The sequence below is a fragment of the Gallinula chloropus genome (assembly GCF_964237585.1).
Source record: "Gallinula chloropus genome assembly, chromosome: 1".
Taxonomy (NCBI): domain Eukaryota; kingdom Metazoa; phylum Chordata; class Aves; order Gruiformes; family Rallidae; genus Gallinula; species Gallinula chloropus.
The window spans coordinates 31600245-31618641 of record NC_140085.1 but is presented as its reverse complement, the minus strand read 5'-3'; the positions used below and the strand labels follow the sequence as shown (position 1 = coordinate 31618641).

General features: G+C 42.0%; 1 protein-coding gene across 1 annotated transcript; it reads left to right on the top strand.

Moving 5' to 3' along the window:
• The first annotated feature begins 1023 nt into the window (after positions 1-1023).
• On the top strand, positions 1024-11824 carry RXYLT1 (ribitol xylosyltransferase 1). The gene is made up of 6 exons (XM_084273395.1): positions 1024-1182; positions 1726-1896; positions 2867-2969; positions 8579-8893; positions 9675-9845; positions 10868-11824. Exons 1-6 carry the CDS (start codon positions 1038-1040, stop codon positions 11283-11285), a joined length of 1323 nt encoding a protein of 440 aa, XP_084129521.1. The 5' UTR covers positions 1024-1037; the 3' UTR covers positions 11286-11824.
• The last annotated feature ends 6573 nt before the right edge of the window (positions 11825-18397 follow it).

Sequence of the window (18397 nt, the reverse complement as noted above, 5' to 3'; positions counted from 1 at the left end):
CTGTTATGTCCATCCCCTCACACCCCTCTTAGTACCTTCTTAACATTAAATATGGTTTTAAGTCCCAATGGCTTCTAGGTGATTTGAGTTCACATTACAGGAAAAAACATTTACTTGAACCTGCCTTGATCTGGCAGGAGATTTTGAACATGACCCAAAGCCCTTTTTATAAAATGAATGCCCATTTTTACATTATGCACAGCTCTTCTCATCCCCTTTTGCCCATGAAATGAGCCAATGCAACTTGCAAAATGTCCAGTGAATGGTGTGGGAAATATAAGACTAAGATGTTATGCTCAGGAAGTATATGCTCTCTCAACTCACACATTTTCACTACATTTTCCCTGTATTTTAATTTCTTTCCAAATGATCAAGCATTATCATCTACTATGAGGCCATAATTACTAAGGTTGTTCTAAGACCTTGATTGATACTTGATCACTACTCTTCCAAATCACATTTGCTTTCTGCTGGTCAGGACCACCCTTCCTCTCATGCTGAGGCACCAAATGGCTGGGCACAGACCACAGGAGCTTCAAGCCCAGGCTGGGACCACATGCTAAAGGTGACATCAACTTATGGACGTTCAACAGCCTGAAGTTGTTCAACACTCCTGAACCGAACCAAGTCTTTCTTTTGGAAAGCCTCTGGAAGCCCTCAAGAGGAGGTCAGCACGCAGTGGAGCCCACTGCTCCAAGCCACCATGGCAGCAGTAGCAACCACGAAGGCACCAGCACCACCAGGACACCCCACACCAGCACGGGGGGTGGAAGAACGAGGCTCGAAGGACCCAGCTCTCGGCTCCAGGCGCCGAGCTGTGCCAAGTGCATTCACCGCCTCCCTGAAGCCCTAACAGCGACGCTCGGGACAGGCTGCTGGGCCAGAGGCAGGTCACGGTGCGGGAGGCTCTAAGCCTCTTCCCCAGGGGACGAAGCCTGGGGCCGCGGGCGGAGGCCCCTCCCGCCCCAGCGGGCGCGGCTCACGGCGCCGCCGCCTCACGGCGCCCCCCGCCGGGGCCTCCGCCCGCGCCGGGCGGGATGCGGGGCGCTCGCAAGCGGCTGTGCTCCGCCTTGATCGTCGCTTACGGCCTCTTCTCTCTCTACGCGGCCTACACCGTTTTCCTCCGGCCCCGCCGCTCGGCCGCCCGCCGCCCTTCGCACCGGGACCGCCGTGGCCCGCGAGGTGAGAGTGGCAGCGAGGCCGCTCCGCGCCGTCCTGCCGCGGCCGGGCCGGGCCGGGCGCTACCGGCTGTGCAGCCCGCGGGGCCGGGGGGAGGCGAGCTTGATGCGGGGCCGACGCGGATTGTTAGTTCCTGCCTTCGCCAGAGAGGCTTCGGCACCGCCGGCGTGGGGGAGCGGCGGCGCCTCCCACAAAGGTTGTCCCCGGCACGGAAAGCCTGGGCCAGGCCGAGGGCAGCGCTTCGTTACCCAGCGCCTCGCCTCGGGAGTACCGTGCCGGGCAGGGCCCAGAGGCGGCCCCTCGGGGACAGCGGGGCCGAAGCCCCCCGCGCCGGGCCTGCGCTGGCGGCCGCCATTTCCTGGGTGCAGTGTGGAGGCAGCGGGCCGGGCCGCCGGTGTGCCAGGCCCGGGCCGGCGGGGGGGTGGTGGGTGAGGGGGTAGGGGGTGTCAGGTGCTGCCCGAAATTCAGAATTAAAGAAAAACCGTCATTTTTCCTAAACTTGCACATCAGTTCTTTTAATGTAAATTACGCTGTGGGGTTTCTTAGATCATGTTGCCTTGGGAAATGAAGAGTGGAACCCATGGGAAGGGGACGAGAAGAGTGAACTGGTTGCTTCTCAGCAGAGATACGAAGCTAATCTTAAGATGATACAAAATGCAAGATCTCACCTAGAACAAACCAGTCTTAGAGTACAAATCTGGGGCAAAGCAGCGATTGGTAAGCAGATGGAATCATAGTCTATCAATCACTGAACCTTTCTGTTAGAGTTCTCTATGGTTTTTAATGACTGAGATTTATGTATATGGCTAAATAATATCAATAATTACATGAAGAGCGTTAAGGAAGTGGTAGGTGTTACTCAAAGTTATGTTAATACCAGTATAAGAGTAATCAGAGTCCAGTTTCTTTGTATCAGTTCTTTTCAAGAAAATGGTTCAAATGCCAGAGAAACACCATTACTTTTAGAATCCAATATAGCTTCCAGTACCACACAAGGACAGGCTTCTTTGTTGGTTACAATAGAGTATTTCTTTTTGTCCCATTTAAACTTTGTGCAATAAAGCACTTTCTGTACTGCAGTACTACTGCCACCAATGCACTTGGAAATCTTACATTGTAGAGGACACCAAGTCTCTGTAAACTGGGGGCCATGGTCATCTCAAGCTCTTTAACTACTGCTGGAAGGCATAATGTTCTTATTTTGGCTTTTCTGAAAAGGTAAAATTTCCAGCTTCAGTTGAGCTTTCATGTGGCAATGTAGAACAAATTGATCTATTACATGGTGATACATTCTATCACAGAAAATTGATGTCTTTCACAAAAGCTTAAGAGAACTGTGCCTGTAGTTAAAATGCTGATTAATATTTGCTCATTTTTAAGCAGTAGGCCTACCAGAGATAGATGTTAACATATGAGGTACTGTGGTATATCTTCATTTGCTGATACTTTGACAGCCAAAGAATCTTTTTAAATGCCTCGACATGTGTGGGAAATTAACTAATTCCTAGTGATACAGAATTTGGGAGACAATGTCCATATTGTATAGGAAGGTCTGACATGTTTTTTTACCCCCAAGTTCTTAAGTTGTTACGCTTTTTAATCTTCCAGAAATACTTCTGTTTGATTTGCAGGGAGTGTAGAGTAGGCAAGATCTGTGCACCCAAATTCTCCATCTTCATTTACATAGGTCTTTACCTTTGGCAACATATTTTTGGAGGGCATCTTCAGCCAGCTGATGTGACTGCACAGTGGAGAGAAGGAAGCCAAAACGCAGGAAAAACACATTTCAGGTACTAGCTGCATGATGTCAACTTCTGTATTAACTTTAACACATGATGCATTGGAAAATTAGCATGATAAGAGGTACAGGTGCATTATTTTGTCTATCTCAGAGTTGCAGTGATTTTAACATCACTTGCAAATATGTCAATTTTGTTATGTTTTGATAACTGAGGAACATGCATACAACTTCTCATTCAAAATTATCACAAGGAGTGGTTACATTTATTCGTGGAAATACATACTTGATAAAGCCCAGCAAATTCTAGCCCAAACATGTCACTATTAAAACCCAGAAAACTAGGGAGCAATTTCATCTCCTGTTTTGTGAAGATTTGTGTATTGAAATAAATGTGGAGTGATTTAGGAATACTGAGAGGGAGGGCAGCAGAGTGACCACAGAAGGGGTGGAAATGCAACCCCGAGAAACAGCTGAGATCTGGAGTTTGGGGCTGACTGTTGACTTGAAGCTTGAGGTTGTGAGGCAAGATGATGCCTCTTGTTATTTGGTTTCTGTTGTATTCAGGGAAAAGGGACTTCACTCATTCATTCATAAATAGGATTGCATCAAAAGATAATTTGGTTCTATTTATAACAAAAACAATTTGTGAGGCTGAGTTAACTACTTGATTTAACTACAAAGCTTTTATGGTAAGCAGGATGACACTTGAAGCATTTGCTTTGAAAACGGATCTTGATCCGTGATCATGCCTGTTGTAAAACTGCTGTTAAACAGTTCATTTTTCATCTGTTTGGCCAGTTTATCAGTCTGTGGTAGTGGCTCTCCTACAACATGCAGTCACTTGCACTAGGACCCATCTGCTAAAAAAGTTTTCTTTAAAAGCAGAAATAGTACACTTAAGTGAATTTAACTTCTGAAAAATGTGTTGCTTCAGAAAGGTGTTTTTTTCCTCAAACAGCAAGATGGGGTTATAGCTGAAATTTGCAGATTATGTCTGAGATAAATATGCGATTGTGAATTGAAAGGGGTTTTTTAAATGATCATAAAAGTTTTTTATCACTTTAATTTGTTTATAAATGTATCTGACTGTGCACGTGGTACAGGACATACATTTTTTTCAGTGATGACTACATCATATTTGTAAGCGATCAAATAGACATTTTTCTAGAAAGATGTGTAGGTTTGATGTAAACATAGCAATTAAAGAGTCTGTCTTACATCTAGGGAAATAGATGAAATTAAATAGCCTTTAAAAAAAAAAACCCAACAGCTGTTTTACTTGTCTGCAAATATAACCTGATAATACAAGATTAGGGAATCAGCTATGAACGATGCTACTGCATCTGGTTATTCTCCTTGACAAGGGCAATAGAGCTCTCCACTCATGGGTTTGGAGAAAGGATCCAATATTTTATTGGAATAGGGAGCAGTGCCTGTAGTGTTACCTTGCTGGGAAGAGACTTCTTTGTTTTCAGAATGACATACTCAGAAGCTGTAGAAATCAATGACACTCTACCTGATAAATTGTCTTCTTGGTGTGGACATGAGGATTTTTTTTTTCAAGCCATGCTTTTCATGTTTATAATATGAAAATAATTTGCTGCACTTAATGAGTCTGTCAGTTGACTGATTATGGTTATTTTCTCTCTGGTGTGCCTGTTTCACATGAATAATAACCTCACATGGTCCCTTGGGGTATTCGTCTCTCAAAGAAAGACTTCTGTACTAGCATTTAAATATCTTCTTGTTATGTTTAAAGGAACCAGTGATAATAGATTCTTTATTTCAACTAACTTGGATTCTAGATCCTATAAAAATATAAAGTTTAAGTTTGATTCCAGCATAACAGAGGTTAAAATTTGACAGGTTAGTGGGAAATCATAGAAAGCATAGAAAACTTGCAAATGTAGCTGTTATTTTAATGATTAGGATTTTGAAATTAAATAGCTGAAATGCGAATTTTTAGTCAAATTGGAAATGTTACATTGGGTTTTTTTGTGGGGAGGAATTAGTACATGATTTTAGCTGCTTACTGGTTGTAAGATTTTCAGGAATTGTTGAATTCTTTATTGCCTCACTGAGGTAAATTATCTCCATTTGATTACTAGATGAGGCTAGAGAGAACTAGCTGAGGTGGCATATTTGGAGAGTAGATGCTGCTGTGCAGTTTCTTGTGGTAAGTCGAATGATTGTTAAAACTTAGAGCCCTCATGAATGTTTTTAAAGAATATACGACACAAAAACACCGAATAATCACTTAAACACAGTTGTATGAATAATCTCATGTCATATATTTGCAATGAAGAATACACACATTTAATACAGATTTGGATTGTTTCAAGTTTTTACCAAAGAAGTTGCCTAAAGACCACTAAAATTAACAACTCCATGAAATGCAGGGATACTTAGTTAAAAACATGGGCAGAGAAGAAACTGCGTAGCAGTGGATTTTCGTGACATTGGCAGGCTCATACAAGAAGCAAGAGAGCAGAGGTTAGCATTTTCCTTGGCCTGAAGCATCCTTCTCTCTTGTCATCTAGGAGGATGTTGTAGAGCAGGGAGTGCCAAACATTTTATCTCTTACCATTATGTAACAGCACTCCCAAATTTCTGTTCTACTGAGAGTCACACCCTGTGTTTCAACATTTGGTGCTGCCTTTCCCCAGTCCCTGCCAGCCCCAGCCACTGAGCAGTTCTTCCCTCCCGTTCCCCTTTTCGCAGTATGCAGATTGCAGCCACCTTGATTCATGCCAGAATGAAAGCATATCAGTCAACAAAGCTGACAAGCAGTGATTTCGTTACCTGCCAGAGGATCCTGCCAAGCATAGCTTGTGGCAATTTGGTTTCCTTAAGAGCCTTTGGTGAAGCTTTTTGAAAATCCAAATACAGTATCTACAGTATAATCCCCTCTATTCTTATTGAAACACTCTCCATCAGATTAGTGAGACAAGATTACTCATTTCCAGCAGTGTTAATCTCATATGGAAGCAGTGATCATACCTTTTGATAAAATCCAGTGATCTTACTATTTATGAAACTCTTGTAGTAGAAAGGGAAGTCATACTTCTCTGCTCCAGAGTCTTCTCAGTTGTTTTTGTAGACGGGAGTGTCATTGGAAGACCCCTTCTCATCAGGCACAGCATCACTTCATAATGACAGCCGCATGCCTTTGCCAGGGATTCTGAATTTCCATCCCTTGAACTCTCAGGTGAATGCCATCCAGGTCCAATCTCCATCTGATTTGAAGGTGTTTCACCTTGTACATCTTGTTGAAGAGAATGAGTTAGGTGTGGGAATCTGCTATGGCTTTGTCATGCCTTTTTAAACCCTTTCTAAGCTGTTGTCAGCAAGTAGTCTCTCCAGTTCAGTGGTCTTTTTGGTTTATTTTTTGGTTTTCATATATTTGAAAAACCTTTACCTATCGGTCAGAACACTCTTTTACAAGGTGCTTTTCTAATTGCTTTTTAGCCTTAATTTTCTGTTTGCATTTCATCAGCTGTATTTTATGAGCTTTGCTGTCCTTGTTTGGGCAAGGTTTTCATTGTTTTCAGTGCCAACCCTTCCCCTTTGGCAGTTGCCCGAAGTTTTCTGTTAAGCTATATGGGTTGGGGTGTTTTCTGTGAAGGAGGGGGTTGTTACCTTTTTGGGTTGAAGCACACAGTGTTCCTAGGCTTTATGCAGTGTTTTTGAACAGCCTACAAGCTGCTTGAAAGCTTCTTTTTTTCAGGCTACTCCTTTCACAGTTCTTTTTTTTTGTCTCATTTTTAAGTGATGCCTTTATTGCAATCGAGTTTTTGTATGCTGGATGTATTTGGTATGTTCTCTCCTGCTGCAGTGTTAAGCTTACTCATATTGCTATTGCAGAGTTTTTTGTGTCTGACTGACACTTCTGAAATTAGGTATGGAAGACAGTCTGGAGTAGCATCTTTCTGTGGGGGTTTTAAAGACTAGTAAGGAAAAACAGGGACTTTACAGGAAACAATTAATTGATTCCAAAAATGTAATCTCCACATATTATCTTGATGAAGCATTGATCTAGCCTGCATGTGAGTAGTGAAAGTCTGTTAGTACAACTGCCTTAATTTTGCATCTTCTGTAATGTCTCACATTTCCCAATCCCTGCTGTATTCAGACTGGGAGTTAATAGTGCAGCCGGGGTACTGTGGGTTTTGTTACTCAACTATGGGATTCCCACAGTGCTTCTGTTTTTCCCCACTGTAGCATTATGCTGTTAAACTTTGCTTCCCCACCTGCACATCCTGCTATTCCTGTAAAGTCCATAGCCTCACAGCACTGTGTCCATAGGGAAAATCCTTTTTCCCCAGGTCACACAGTGATCATTGAATTGGTGACATACCCTGTTCACAATTTAAGGTGTCCTGATGCTCAAGGTGTTCTCTCTTATGAATCCCAGTGATCTTTTTCCTCATTGTTAAACTTTGGATTTAAGTCTTGACCTGACTGACATTCAATTTATTAAAAGTATTGATTCCTTATCATGAGTTTCTTGAATCTTGGCTCCAAACTATGCCACTCCTACTGGGCCAGGAGCATGTCAGCTTAACTCAGCTTTAGAATATGCATGTCAAAGGTTAGTCTGCTTCAGATATCCTGACTGGAGCACTTTTTACAGCAGAATCTGTAAATTTTCTTTTTTTCAGGAGGTACACTTGAACAGAAACTAGTTGTTGATCTCAGCACTTCATGAGTTAAAATTTATGTTCATTCTAAATTAAATTTAGATGGTAGCTGAAAAAAATCCAGTAATGCAGAAGACCTAGAAAACTGTACATTTCACTGACTCCTGAAAAAAATATTGCTAGTTTTTGAGTTCAGTCAGTAGCCTGCTAACACAGAGCAGGAGTTGGCAAACATTGGTTTGCTTCATTGCAGTTCATAAATGGCTGTCATCAGATACTTGTAAATGATCGGTGATGTAATGATTTTGCTGCATGAATGAAATTCCTCTGTTAAATAACTGCATTATATGAAATCTAGAAAAGCATTTTTCTACCTAAAATGTTTCTGCTGATTAACCTGTATCAAAGCATCAAGTTTGACCTGGGTCACACAGACAACTTAAGTTTGCATTTAGATCTGTAGCTCTTGTGTTGTACATTCTACTCAGTATCAGATGAATCCATCTTTTTTTTTTCCTAACCTTGACATAACCCAAATTACATGGGCAATGTAGTCAGCCAATTGTTCCTCGTACTGACACCTGTTTAGTATACTCTGTGCACCTTTGGGAGGGTGTCTCTCTTGTTCTATATACATTGTTTTTTACTGGAATTAAGAAAAAGTTTGACCTTTACTGAACATCAGAGATCCTTCTTTTAAAGTTGATTGATTTACCCACATTTTTATGTTTGAATAGAGTAGTAGTTCTGATTTATTGACAAAATACCTTATTTTCATTTCAGTCTCCTCCTTTTTCCCGAATAGAGATGAAGGCAGCTTTACTCCAATGGTTAGAGCTGTAAATTTTAGCAACAGAAATGGTTACAGGTGCACAGTTACTTTGCAGCATATTGCATTTACTTTATTGAAGGAAAAAAAAAATCCCTGCAGTGCAGACCGTGTAGTAAGGATGTTTGGAGAAGTAAGGTCAGTAATTTGTCTTAAGGGTGTTTACTCTTTGTATTTTAATTTTCACAGCTTCATCACCGGTCCCTCCGTAGTTCCCGGGTACTTCTCAGTGGAAGCCGAAAACGTTGTGCTGGTTCTGAACGGAAGGGAAAAAGCGAAGATCACTTACGCCACTCAGTGGCTGCACTACGCACAAACCTTAGTTCAGACTCGCAAGATCCAGCGTGTGGCGGTTGTGCTGCTTGGAAACGAGCAGTGCAACAATGACTGGGTTCAGCCGTACCTGAAGAGACACGGAGGATTTGTAAATCTGCTCTTTGTTACGTACGACTATGCACTGGTAAATGAAGAAGATATTTTCCAGTGGCCTTTAGGAGTAGCTACGTAAGTGCTGTAGACACAAATTACAGTTGAGACTTTATTGTGCGTGAAGCAAGGAAAATATGTCTGAATGTTACTGCTAATAATGCAAAAAAATTATAGTATGTTGAGAACATGGTCCAATTAATGATTTTCTAAATCAAACATTGGAATCTTTTGGAATTCCATGTTCCAGATGAATGTTAAAAAAAAAAAAAGCCTGATGTGGTGAAAAGGTGTCTAAAGGGATTGCATACATTTACATTGGATCCCAGGACTTTGCATTGGTTTTGTTGAGTCAAAAAAATAATTAAATAGCTTGTATGGCAAGTTGTTCAGTAGCTAAAAGATTACATTAATAAAGTCCATCCAGATGAAAGTGACATTTTCCTCTGAGAGGTTACCAGCGTTGTTTTCAGTCAATAAACTTGCCCATTGTTACCACTAGCCTGGCCGTTTCGGTCAAAAGCACTGGTTGCATCAAGAACAGCTGCTTCTGAAAAAGCCTATTTCTCAGGGACATTTTGGAACATGAACACATAGTATCTCTGATGTTAAAATAAGACATAAGTATTCTGGAATGTCTCTGAAGAGAGTGGTGGAAGCAAAGGGAGTAACGACCAACTTGTAGGACAGGACTTGCACTGATTTGCTTGTGGGTCTGTAGGTGGAGATAGATGTGGTTTGACAGCCAATAGGTGGTTTTAGTCTTAGAATGTGCTGCAGTAAGAATGAAATTGTACAAAATGTATTTTCTTTGACATAAAACTTTATCTGTTATCTAATGTGTACATTTTTTTCACAGCTACAGAAATTTTCCAGTTGTAGAGCCCAGCTGGTCAATGCTACATGATCCAAGATCGTATCTATGTAATTTCTTAGGAACAGTTTATAAGAACTCTTCTAGGGAAATCCTAATGGAAATTCTGAAGCAGAATGAGCTTGATCAACTTTGCTGGATTGCTGCCAGAGATCAGTAAGACTTTGATTTACTTTGTGAAAATATTCACGTGTTTATTTAGTTCATCACAGCCAATCCTTCTCTGTGTGTTAAAAAATAGTACAAATCAAAGTGACCAGTCATCAGAACATTGCCAAGACACTTTGTATAGGTCTTTGTAACATAATGGCCTTTATATTGCTATATTTTACATAAAGCATATTTTTAAATACATAGAAAAATCTCGTATATGTAGTACGTGTAAAGACCATCTCTTTTTTTCTTGCATACATTTGATTATGATGGAAGAAGAAATGTTTGTCTTACACCTCATGCATATTAACATCTTACTAGAAGATAGACAGCTGTGTTTTGTTGTGTTCTATATAGGAGAGTGAATTTAATCTGTACAGTATTGAAATTGTATTTCAAGTAGGCAGAACAGATCTTTTGAGTAACAGGAATAGGGTTCTTGATTTTGCCAAGCCGTAAATGTTTGGTAGCGGGCACAGCAGCAATGCTTAGGAAAACCTCAGCTACCCTGATAAAGAATCTGAGGAGATGGATTCTATCTGTGACCAGAACTTACATCTCACAGATGTTTGGAGGCACTTCAGGCAGGTGGATTGAGGTTACTGGTTTGCTTTACATCCTAACTTTTGAAGAGCAAAACTTTACTGATTGAAACTTGGGGAGGGGGGAGGAAATGTCCATGGAGTGTGTCTCTGTATATCTATTTCTGAACTTGACTGTGAAGTACATTGGCACATGTGTCATGTAAGCCACGCAGAAGATGTAACTCTTACACTCCTAAGTATTAAGAATGTCCTAAAGGGGGCATGTCTAAAAAGTGTTGCAGTCTACTTTTAACAGCGACATAATCTTTAGAAGGCCCTCTAAGAGTAGTTAAGACTAAAAGTAAAAAGATTGTGTGTGTAATATACAGTTTTTACATTGGCAGCATTTTAGCTTTATAAATAATTGAAATTAGAGTGTATCTATTTTTGTCATTACAGTGCCTGTGGGGATGTTTATTTTGGACCTCTTTTCTTTCCTAGGTGGCAGCCTCAAGAAACAAATGAAAGTTTCAAAAACTATCAAGATGCCTTGCTGCAGAGTGATTTGACACTGTGCCCCGTGGGGATAAACACAGAATGCTATAGAATTTATGAAGCTTGTTCCTATGGATCTCTGCCTGTTATAGAAGATGTAATGACACTGGGTGATTGCGGAAATTCATCAATGTACCACAGTGCTCCGTTACAATTATTAAAAACCATGGGGGCTCCATTTATCTTTATTAAAAACTGGAAGGAGCTTCCTGCTGTTTTAGAAAAAGAAAAAAAAATGAGCTTACAAGAAAAGATTCAAAGGAGAAAAAAGCTTATAGAGTGGTATCGAAACTTCAAAGCGTGGATGAAACAGAAATTCATTAATACTTTGGAAAATTCATTTTTGCCCAATGATAAAGGATGAATTTTCCTTTTGGAAAATCTAGAATAGATTGAAAGCTTATTTTCCATTAACCTTCCAAGGAAGCTTTTATACTAAAGAAATCTGACAGGGCCGAAGCATTCCTTTTGAAGTCAACAGAGTTGTGCTAACTTTGCCAAGAGCTACGTTTGGCCATCAGTCCTTAACACGGGGGTGTTGTTGACTTAGCAGGATGGTAGTCTGCAAGGATGACAACAATTTTATTACTGTTTTTACAGTTGTCATGTCGGTGTGTGACCTGATAATTTTTTTTTAGGAGAATATCTTTGAGCATGTGAACTTGTTAAAATCCAACATGAGTACGACGGTTGTATTTGAAGAAAAGAGAAGATTGAAAGCTGTATGGTACAGAGTAATTTATTATGTAGTCTAAAGAAGAAAAATAGGATGATAACAAAACTGCCAGGTTTAGCACAGTGATTAATATTTATCCTGGTGAGTGCTTGTTTGGAAAATGTGAACTGTTTACTTGATTGACATTTCATTTCCCAGAAAGTGGCCATAAAGCTAATTTAAACACTGTGGAATAAAAACATAACTCAAGGTAAAAACAGAGAACTCTTTCTTAGAAATATTTCATAGCAATATATTTCTTCTTTAATTCCAGGTATCAAAATTGCTTTCTTTAACTTCCGTTTAGTCTTGGGTCATACCTTCTGCTGCAGGACCTTTCATTACCTGCAATTACAGCTGCACATCCTGAACATCAGGCCTTGAACATGCATTTGCATGTAGCCTGTCTGATTTCTTAAAATCTGCTGAAATTCATCAACTCCAAAAGATGGCAGGAGTTTAACATTGAATGTTTATGACGCTACACTTCAGCAGCATTTGTTAAGTGTAGCCGAAGGGGATCTGTTACTGTTCTTGTGCATCAGAAATGGGTGTGTGCTGTTACCTTTGGTGTGTTCCACTGTGCAGTGTTACTGCATCTGCAGCACTGGTGTGTGGAAGGTGGTGTAATAGCCAGTTTTCTGTCTTTAAATACCAGCGTGCCATATGGGTTCATTCTCATGCAGGAATTCAAAAGCCAATGCAACTGCATTGCTCAGTAATAATATTTGTGTGATGATGTTACCAGGTAATGTGTGTCATGCAAGAGCACTGCTGTAGGATTTTTTAAGTTTTCTTGCATTTTTTTTCTGGGGAGAAAAACCAAAACAAAAACCTACCCACAAAACAGTGCAAAGCATTTAAAAGCAGTGGGATTGAATTTGCTAACAGTAAATGATATTCAAGGTGGCTGCTCTAGGTATGGAATAAGGTATGTGGCAGAACACTGGGATTTTCAGGAGCTTGCATTCAATTCTGAAGATAAATAATCTTAAATCCAAATAATCTGGAATTATGTGTCTGATGTGAATTTCCTGTGCCTATCCACGCATTTGAACTGAAACAGTATGCTTGCAATGCAAATGCAGTCCATTCACCTGAGGCTGGAAGTACAGCTATGACAATTTTGCACTAGACTGATGAGCCCTGCTTAGAGTTGGACCTTGTTACTCCAAGTTTACCATAGATTTCCATTCTAGGGATCTGAGGTAGCCATGGGCACAGTACTACACTGCACAGGTTAGATGAAGCTTCAGTATCTGCAGTAGTGGTGTTGCTCTAATGTCCATCAAATAGAGTATTTTTTGTTTTGGTTTGGTTTGTTTTACAGAAGCTGGAAAACTGCAGAGCAGTGATCCAGAGCATCATTTTTCAACGTGTAGTCAGCAGATCAGATCCCTCAGCACTCTGCAGGATTTCAAAGAACTGCAGAAGAACAGTTAGAAGAGAGAATTCTTTACCAGTTAGCCTAGATTCTTATAAAAGAGGCTACAGCTCCTAAAAAATTGTAATGGTGTGGAAGTCGAAGCCTGAAGAACAGATGAGTGTGTTACTTGGTCATTGAGCAGAAGCAGCATGCTATTCACGTGTTCATTTTGAACTAAGTGTGTGTGATTATTTCCTAGCTCCTGTGGCAGTGACATCTTAAAGGAGGCCAAGTCGTACACCACAGTTTTATCAGAACTTCACACTGCAGCTGCTTTCCTGCTCTTGGCGTTCAAAGGGAATTCATTTGTGTTTTATCTATATTTAACCAATTCTTGACACTCCCAATTCACCTGCTTCAATCCAACAGGAATTAGTGCTAGATATTTTTTCTTGTGTTCTGTTTCCAGTGCTAATGGAGCACAGAGAGCAAAGCATCTTGAAACCAGGGGAGGGTTCCTAACACATGAGACAGGTTGCTTCTATTTTAATTATTTCCTTATTCCACTGTCCAATGTGTGGGAGAGATTGCACTTCTTATGGTTTTGCTTCCCGATCTTTTCTTATTTGTAAAAATTGTCAACTTTTGTCAATTTGGTTCCACAGCTAAACAAGGTAACAAAAGGGACCTTGGCAAAAAAGAACGAGACTGAGGGAAGGCAGACAGTGAGGAGTGTAAGAAATCACAGAGGAGGTGGTATCAGTGGTAAACTGCTTTAAAAAAAAAGAAGCACTTAAGCCATTAGCTTATTCTCTGCATGATGTGCAGGCAAGAATAGATCGTATTTACTGCCAGTGTGATGAAAGTCGGGTTAGTTGTGTAATACTGAGGAGAAGGGATGCTCTGTGTTTGCAGTTCGCTTTCTGGTTTGGCGAGTACAGCTTGCCAGAGCATGAAACAAGGGCTCGAGGCCTCACAGAATCACAAGGACTGTCTCCCTCAGAGAGGGAGTTCTGCACAAAACCAAGCTTGTCCTGAGTTAAGGCTGCTAATCGTAACATCAGGTGCTAGATAAATCTGTCTGATACAAATACTGTGATTAACAATCTACGTGAGGAATATATAACTCTACCAGTAATTTCATTATCAGGTATTTCCTGCTAATGAAGACTTCACAAATGAAGCTGGATTGCTTTGCTGTAAGAAGAAACGGATCTAGCGTCTCACAATTCAGTGTAACCCTATCTCTCCTGTGTAATTCTGACCCCATTAAGAGTGGCTGTGAACACACGGTGTAATCTGTTTAAAGGTGGACTTCTAGAGAGCAGGATGTTTCCAAAGAAACCTAAGCGGTCTCTGTAACTGTTGGTAGTTGTGTAGACAAGGAGGAGGCTTGCAAAGGATCTGTCTTCCGATTGCTCACCATTCTTGGACATTTCAGTTACGATAGTGTATTTCAGTGGTGAGGTTTCTTAGCTACTGTTGTTCAATGACTGAAGCTTATCCAGGGAGTGATACAACTCAAGTTTTGTAGAAGCCCTTCCCACAGCAACTAACTATGAATTGGGATCGCTGTGTGCTGGAATCACGAGTTTCTCTCTTGGCTTATTGCCCTCACCAAACCACTTGCAAAACCACAGAAATAAAATCCCATTACTGCTTTGCAAATCTGCATGTTAGTAATAACCCAAGAGCTGGGCAAATTCAGAACCAGCTTCCATGTGGTGAAGACTTAAAATACTTCCAGGAAGTCCTACTACTGGGATGGGAGAAATGAATGACAGTTGAACAGGATTGTGCTTATTTTGGCGTGTTCCTAAAGACTGATGGTGGGAGAGGCAAAAGGATTTCAAATGCAATTCCAATCATGCCCTAAAAAAGCTGCTGCTTCCAAGAAAATTGATACTGTAAGGCATGTTGGGACTCCCCTTTTCCAGTAACTAAGGAGGAGTTTAATGTTTATGTAATGCTGTGACTCCTACACAAAGGGTTTGATGAGTCAGCCCCAAAAACATCTAAAGATGCTGACCTGATGAGAAAGTGCCTGAAAGGATGACATACGGTTCACACTGGATCCCAGGGCTTTGTGCTGGATTTAATTTATTTGTTTTGCTTTCTGAGTCCACAAGGATATGCTAAACAGTTTGTACACTGAGCCCTTCTGGGATAACTCTGAAGTGGTGCTATGAAAACCATGCTGTGCAGCAAAAGTGACAGAGGGTCTAAACTCTTCTCATCTCAGCAGCTTACACAGTTACAAAGAATTGCACAGACTTCTGACTAAACCACCTGTCCGTAAATCATAACTGAGAATCCTCCTGATAGGGAAACAGCTTGCAAAAGGTCATGTTATTTGGAGGTTAAAACGTTCTCACAACCCCAAAGGCTCAGTCATGCCCTTGACCTAGAGAAAAAAGTTAGATTTAAACACAGTATTTGAAATCAGCACATGCTGCCACCAAGTGTAGGCTGGACACAATGCAAGGACATACCTTTCTACAATTAACTGAAGTTCCATAAAATTGCATCACCTGTAAGCACCATCCTGGAGCTGTGTCACCACCCTGGGAAAAGTGAGCCAGGAAAATCGAGGTTTAAGCTCTGCAGCCAGAAAGCAACAGCTCCTTCCAGCAGCTGTGGCCCTGCTAAGCTGAGCCACCACACACCCATGCTTATGTTTGATGATTCCCCTTTGCCATCTGGCTTCTCGAACCCAACTCGGCTGCATCTACATCTCTGCACTTTGCTCTGTAGTTCTAGTTTGTGGCTCATGCTGCTCCAGCACTGGTCCCATCCCATAGCACTTGTCTCCAGCCCCCAGGACTACCATCTGCCCTTACCTCACACTTCTCTCAACACACACAGCACTGTTGCATCCCCCAGATCACATGTTCCACCTGGACCCAGCTCATGCTTCTTGCCTGGCTTCCCAGCCCAGAAATGGTCTTCCCTGGTGCCGGGCTTCAGCTTCACAAAATTTTGTATCTGGCTCACATTTCACATTTACTCCTTTTTGTCTCCAAATATGTGATCTAGAATCACACTCCAAGTGGGAACAACTTTCAGCAATTGGTGTGTGCTTCATCTTGTCAAAGTATCAAATGTGACTCCCGATTAGAGGGTAGTTCTGGTGGATCTGGTATTTCAGCAGAAGATGACAAGGCTCATCTCAAGCAGCAAGGAATCACCCATCATAACGAAATATGTGTTTGCACAGCCATCTGCTTAAAAAGAGAGATTGCTGTCTAACAGCAGGTTCTCTTACTGCATTACCCTGGCTGTCAATTTCGTATTGATTTATGAGAAAAGGATCCATCGCTCCAGAACTAAGGGATTCGTGGAGGCACCGGCTGCAGAAGACATGGCCCCATGTGGGTGACACAATCAGTTGCTTGCTTTGCACGATTTGGAAGAAAAGAAACCAGCTATTTGGAGCAAAGAGGTCAACTTTGCTGCTGGTCTGTTGGCACCAGGCAGAGAGGACTTGGAGTGCCTGTCACCAGTACATTACTGCTGTAATTATAAGGAACCCAGAGAGTTTTTGGTGCCGACTTGGGAAGCGTTTCTCACTCTACCTACACGACCTCAGAAATGGCTCTGAGTGACAAGCTAGTTTCCCCCCAACTCCAAGGCCTCCACCTCAAGCCAGCTGTCTGCAGTGCCCCACGTGACCCCAGAGAGTTGCTTGGCTCACCCTTTACCCAGTTGTCCCTCCGACAGCAACAAAAGGATGACGACATGGATTCTTCCCTTGGAGTAGCCATCCATGCAAATCGGACAGCTCACGGTCCCAGAGGGCCTTGTGGGAGAGAACAAAACAAGGGCACGTTAATTTCCCCATGTGTCGAAGGTTACTGGTACATAGAGGTCATGTAGTCAGCCATCTGCACAGGCTGTGCATGATGCACTCCATCTGAAGAGCCCTGCATCCCTGCACCTCTCTCGGTTTGCTCTCCCTTACCTCAAGGAAAGAGCACCTTGGCTGGCAGTGGGGGAAGATGCAGTCGGTCCCCTTGGATCGACTTGTTAATGGAAGTAGCAGCCACCTGCAGCACTCTGCTGTACATGTGTAGCAGTGCTGATCTTCAGCAGGTCATAAGTAAGAGTTTTCTAACAAAAGCATTTAACTGACCTTTCTAGAAGCGAAAGAGGTACGCAGAAATGAAAACTTTCCCTATTCTAATTTAGCAGCATCTCAGCTCAGGAACATGATCATACCAAGAACTCCTTCCTAATACAATGTGGGATTATACAAAGCATATTTTCAGACTCTTTGCCAGTGTCTTTTGGGCATTGCAAAGCATCTCCATGTCTCTCAAGCCAAGGTGTAAGATCTGTATGTTGAGCAACTAAAAAGAAAACCTTGGTGTTGGGGCTTTTTGAGTGTAGGGTTTGTTTGGTGGTTTTTTAACAAATTCTCTTCTAAAATTGAAATGACATTTTAGGTCTGGAGTTTTTGCACCGTAATCAAACTCAGCCAAAATCTAGGAAAAATCAGTTTCTACTGTCTGTCAGAAATCAGCTAAGGCAGCACCAATCCCTGCATGTGATACAGGCCCTTCTCAACTCGTAGAATCATTAAGATTGGAAAAGACCACCAAGATCATCTAGTCCAACTCGCATCCTACCACCTCTATTACTTACTAAATATCTCATCCAACCTTTCCTTAAACACCCTGAGGGACAGTGACTTCACCACCTCCCTGGGCAACATGAAGAAGGCACTGAGAATCTCCACCTTTTCCTTACCCTCAGTAGTCACATTGCCCACCAGATCCAATAAAAGAGGGAGATTCTCCTTGGCCTTTCTCTTACTGTTAATATCTCTTTTACTACAGTTGCCAGGTTGAGCTCATGTTGGGAGTGAGCCTTTCTGATTAGAATAGGAATTGCATCAGAATAGGCTGCTCAGGGAGGAGTCACCATCCCTGGAGGCATTTAAAAGGTGCGCACATGAAGTGCTTAAGGACCTGATCTGGAGGTGGACTAGGCAGGGTTAGGCTGTGGTTGGACTTGATGATCTTAAGAGTCTCTTCCAACCCAGGCGATTCTATGATTGTTCCCCTGCACGTGCTCACAGCTTCCTTGTACTCTCCCCGAGTTGCCTTCGTCCGCTGGACCTACACTCACTTTTGCTCCTGGAGAGGCAGAGAAAGTTCTCTGTTCAGCCACGCCAGTCTTCTTCCCCACCAGTGTGACTTACAGCACACAGGGACAGACGGCTCCTATGCCTTTAAACTTCCCTCCTGAGAAGCGTCCAACCTTCCTGGACCTCTTTGCCCTTCAGGACTGCCTCCCAAGGGACCCTCCCTACCACTATCCTGAATAGTTTCAAGCATGCCCCCTGGAAGTCCAAGAGAGCAGTTTTACTGACACCCCCCCCCCCATCCTGACT

Bases quoted from the DNA above. Each gene is read 5' to 3' on its own strand.
- RXYLT1 (XM_084273395.1), top strand. From the start codon at position 1,038: ATGCGGGGCGCTCGCAAGCGGCTGTGCTCCGCCTTGATCGTCGCTTAC. The intron at 2,970-8,578 runs GTACTAGCTGCA...TAATTTTCACAG, and splicing joins GCAGGAAAAACACATTTCAG to CTTCATCACCGGTCCCTCCG. The intron at 9,846-10,867 runs GTAAGACTTTGA...TTTCTTTCCTAG, and splicing joins TGGATTGCTGCCAGAGATCA to GTGGCAGCCTCAAGAAACAA.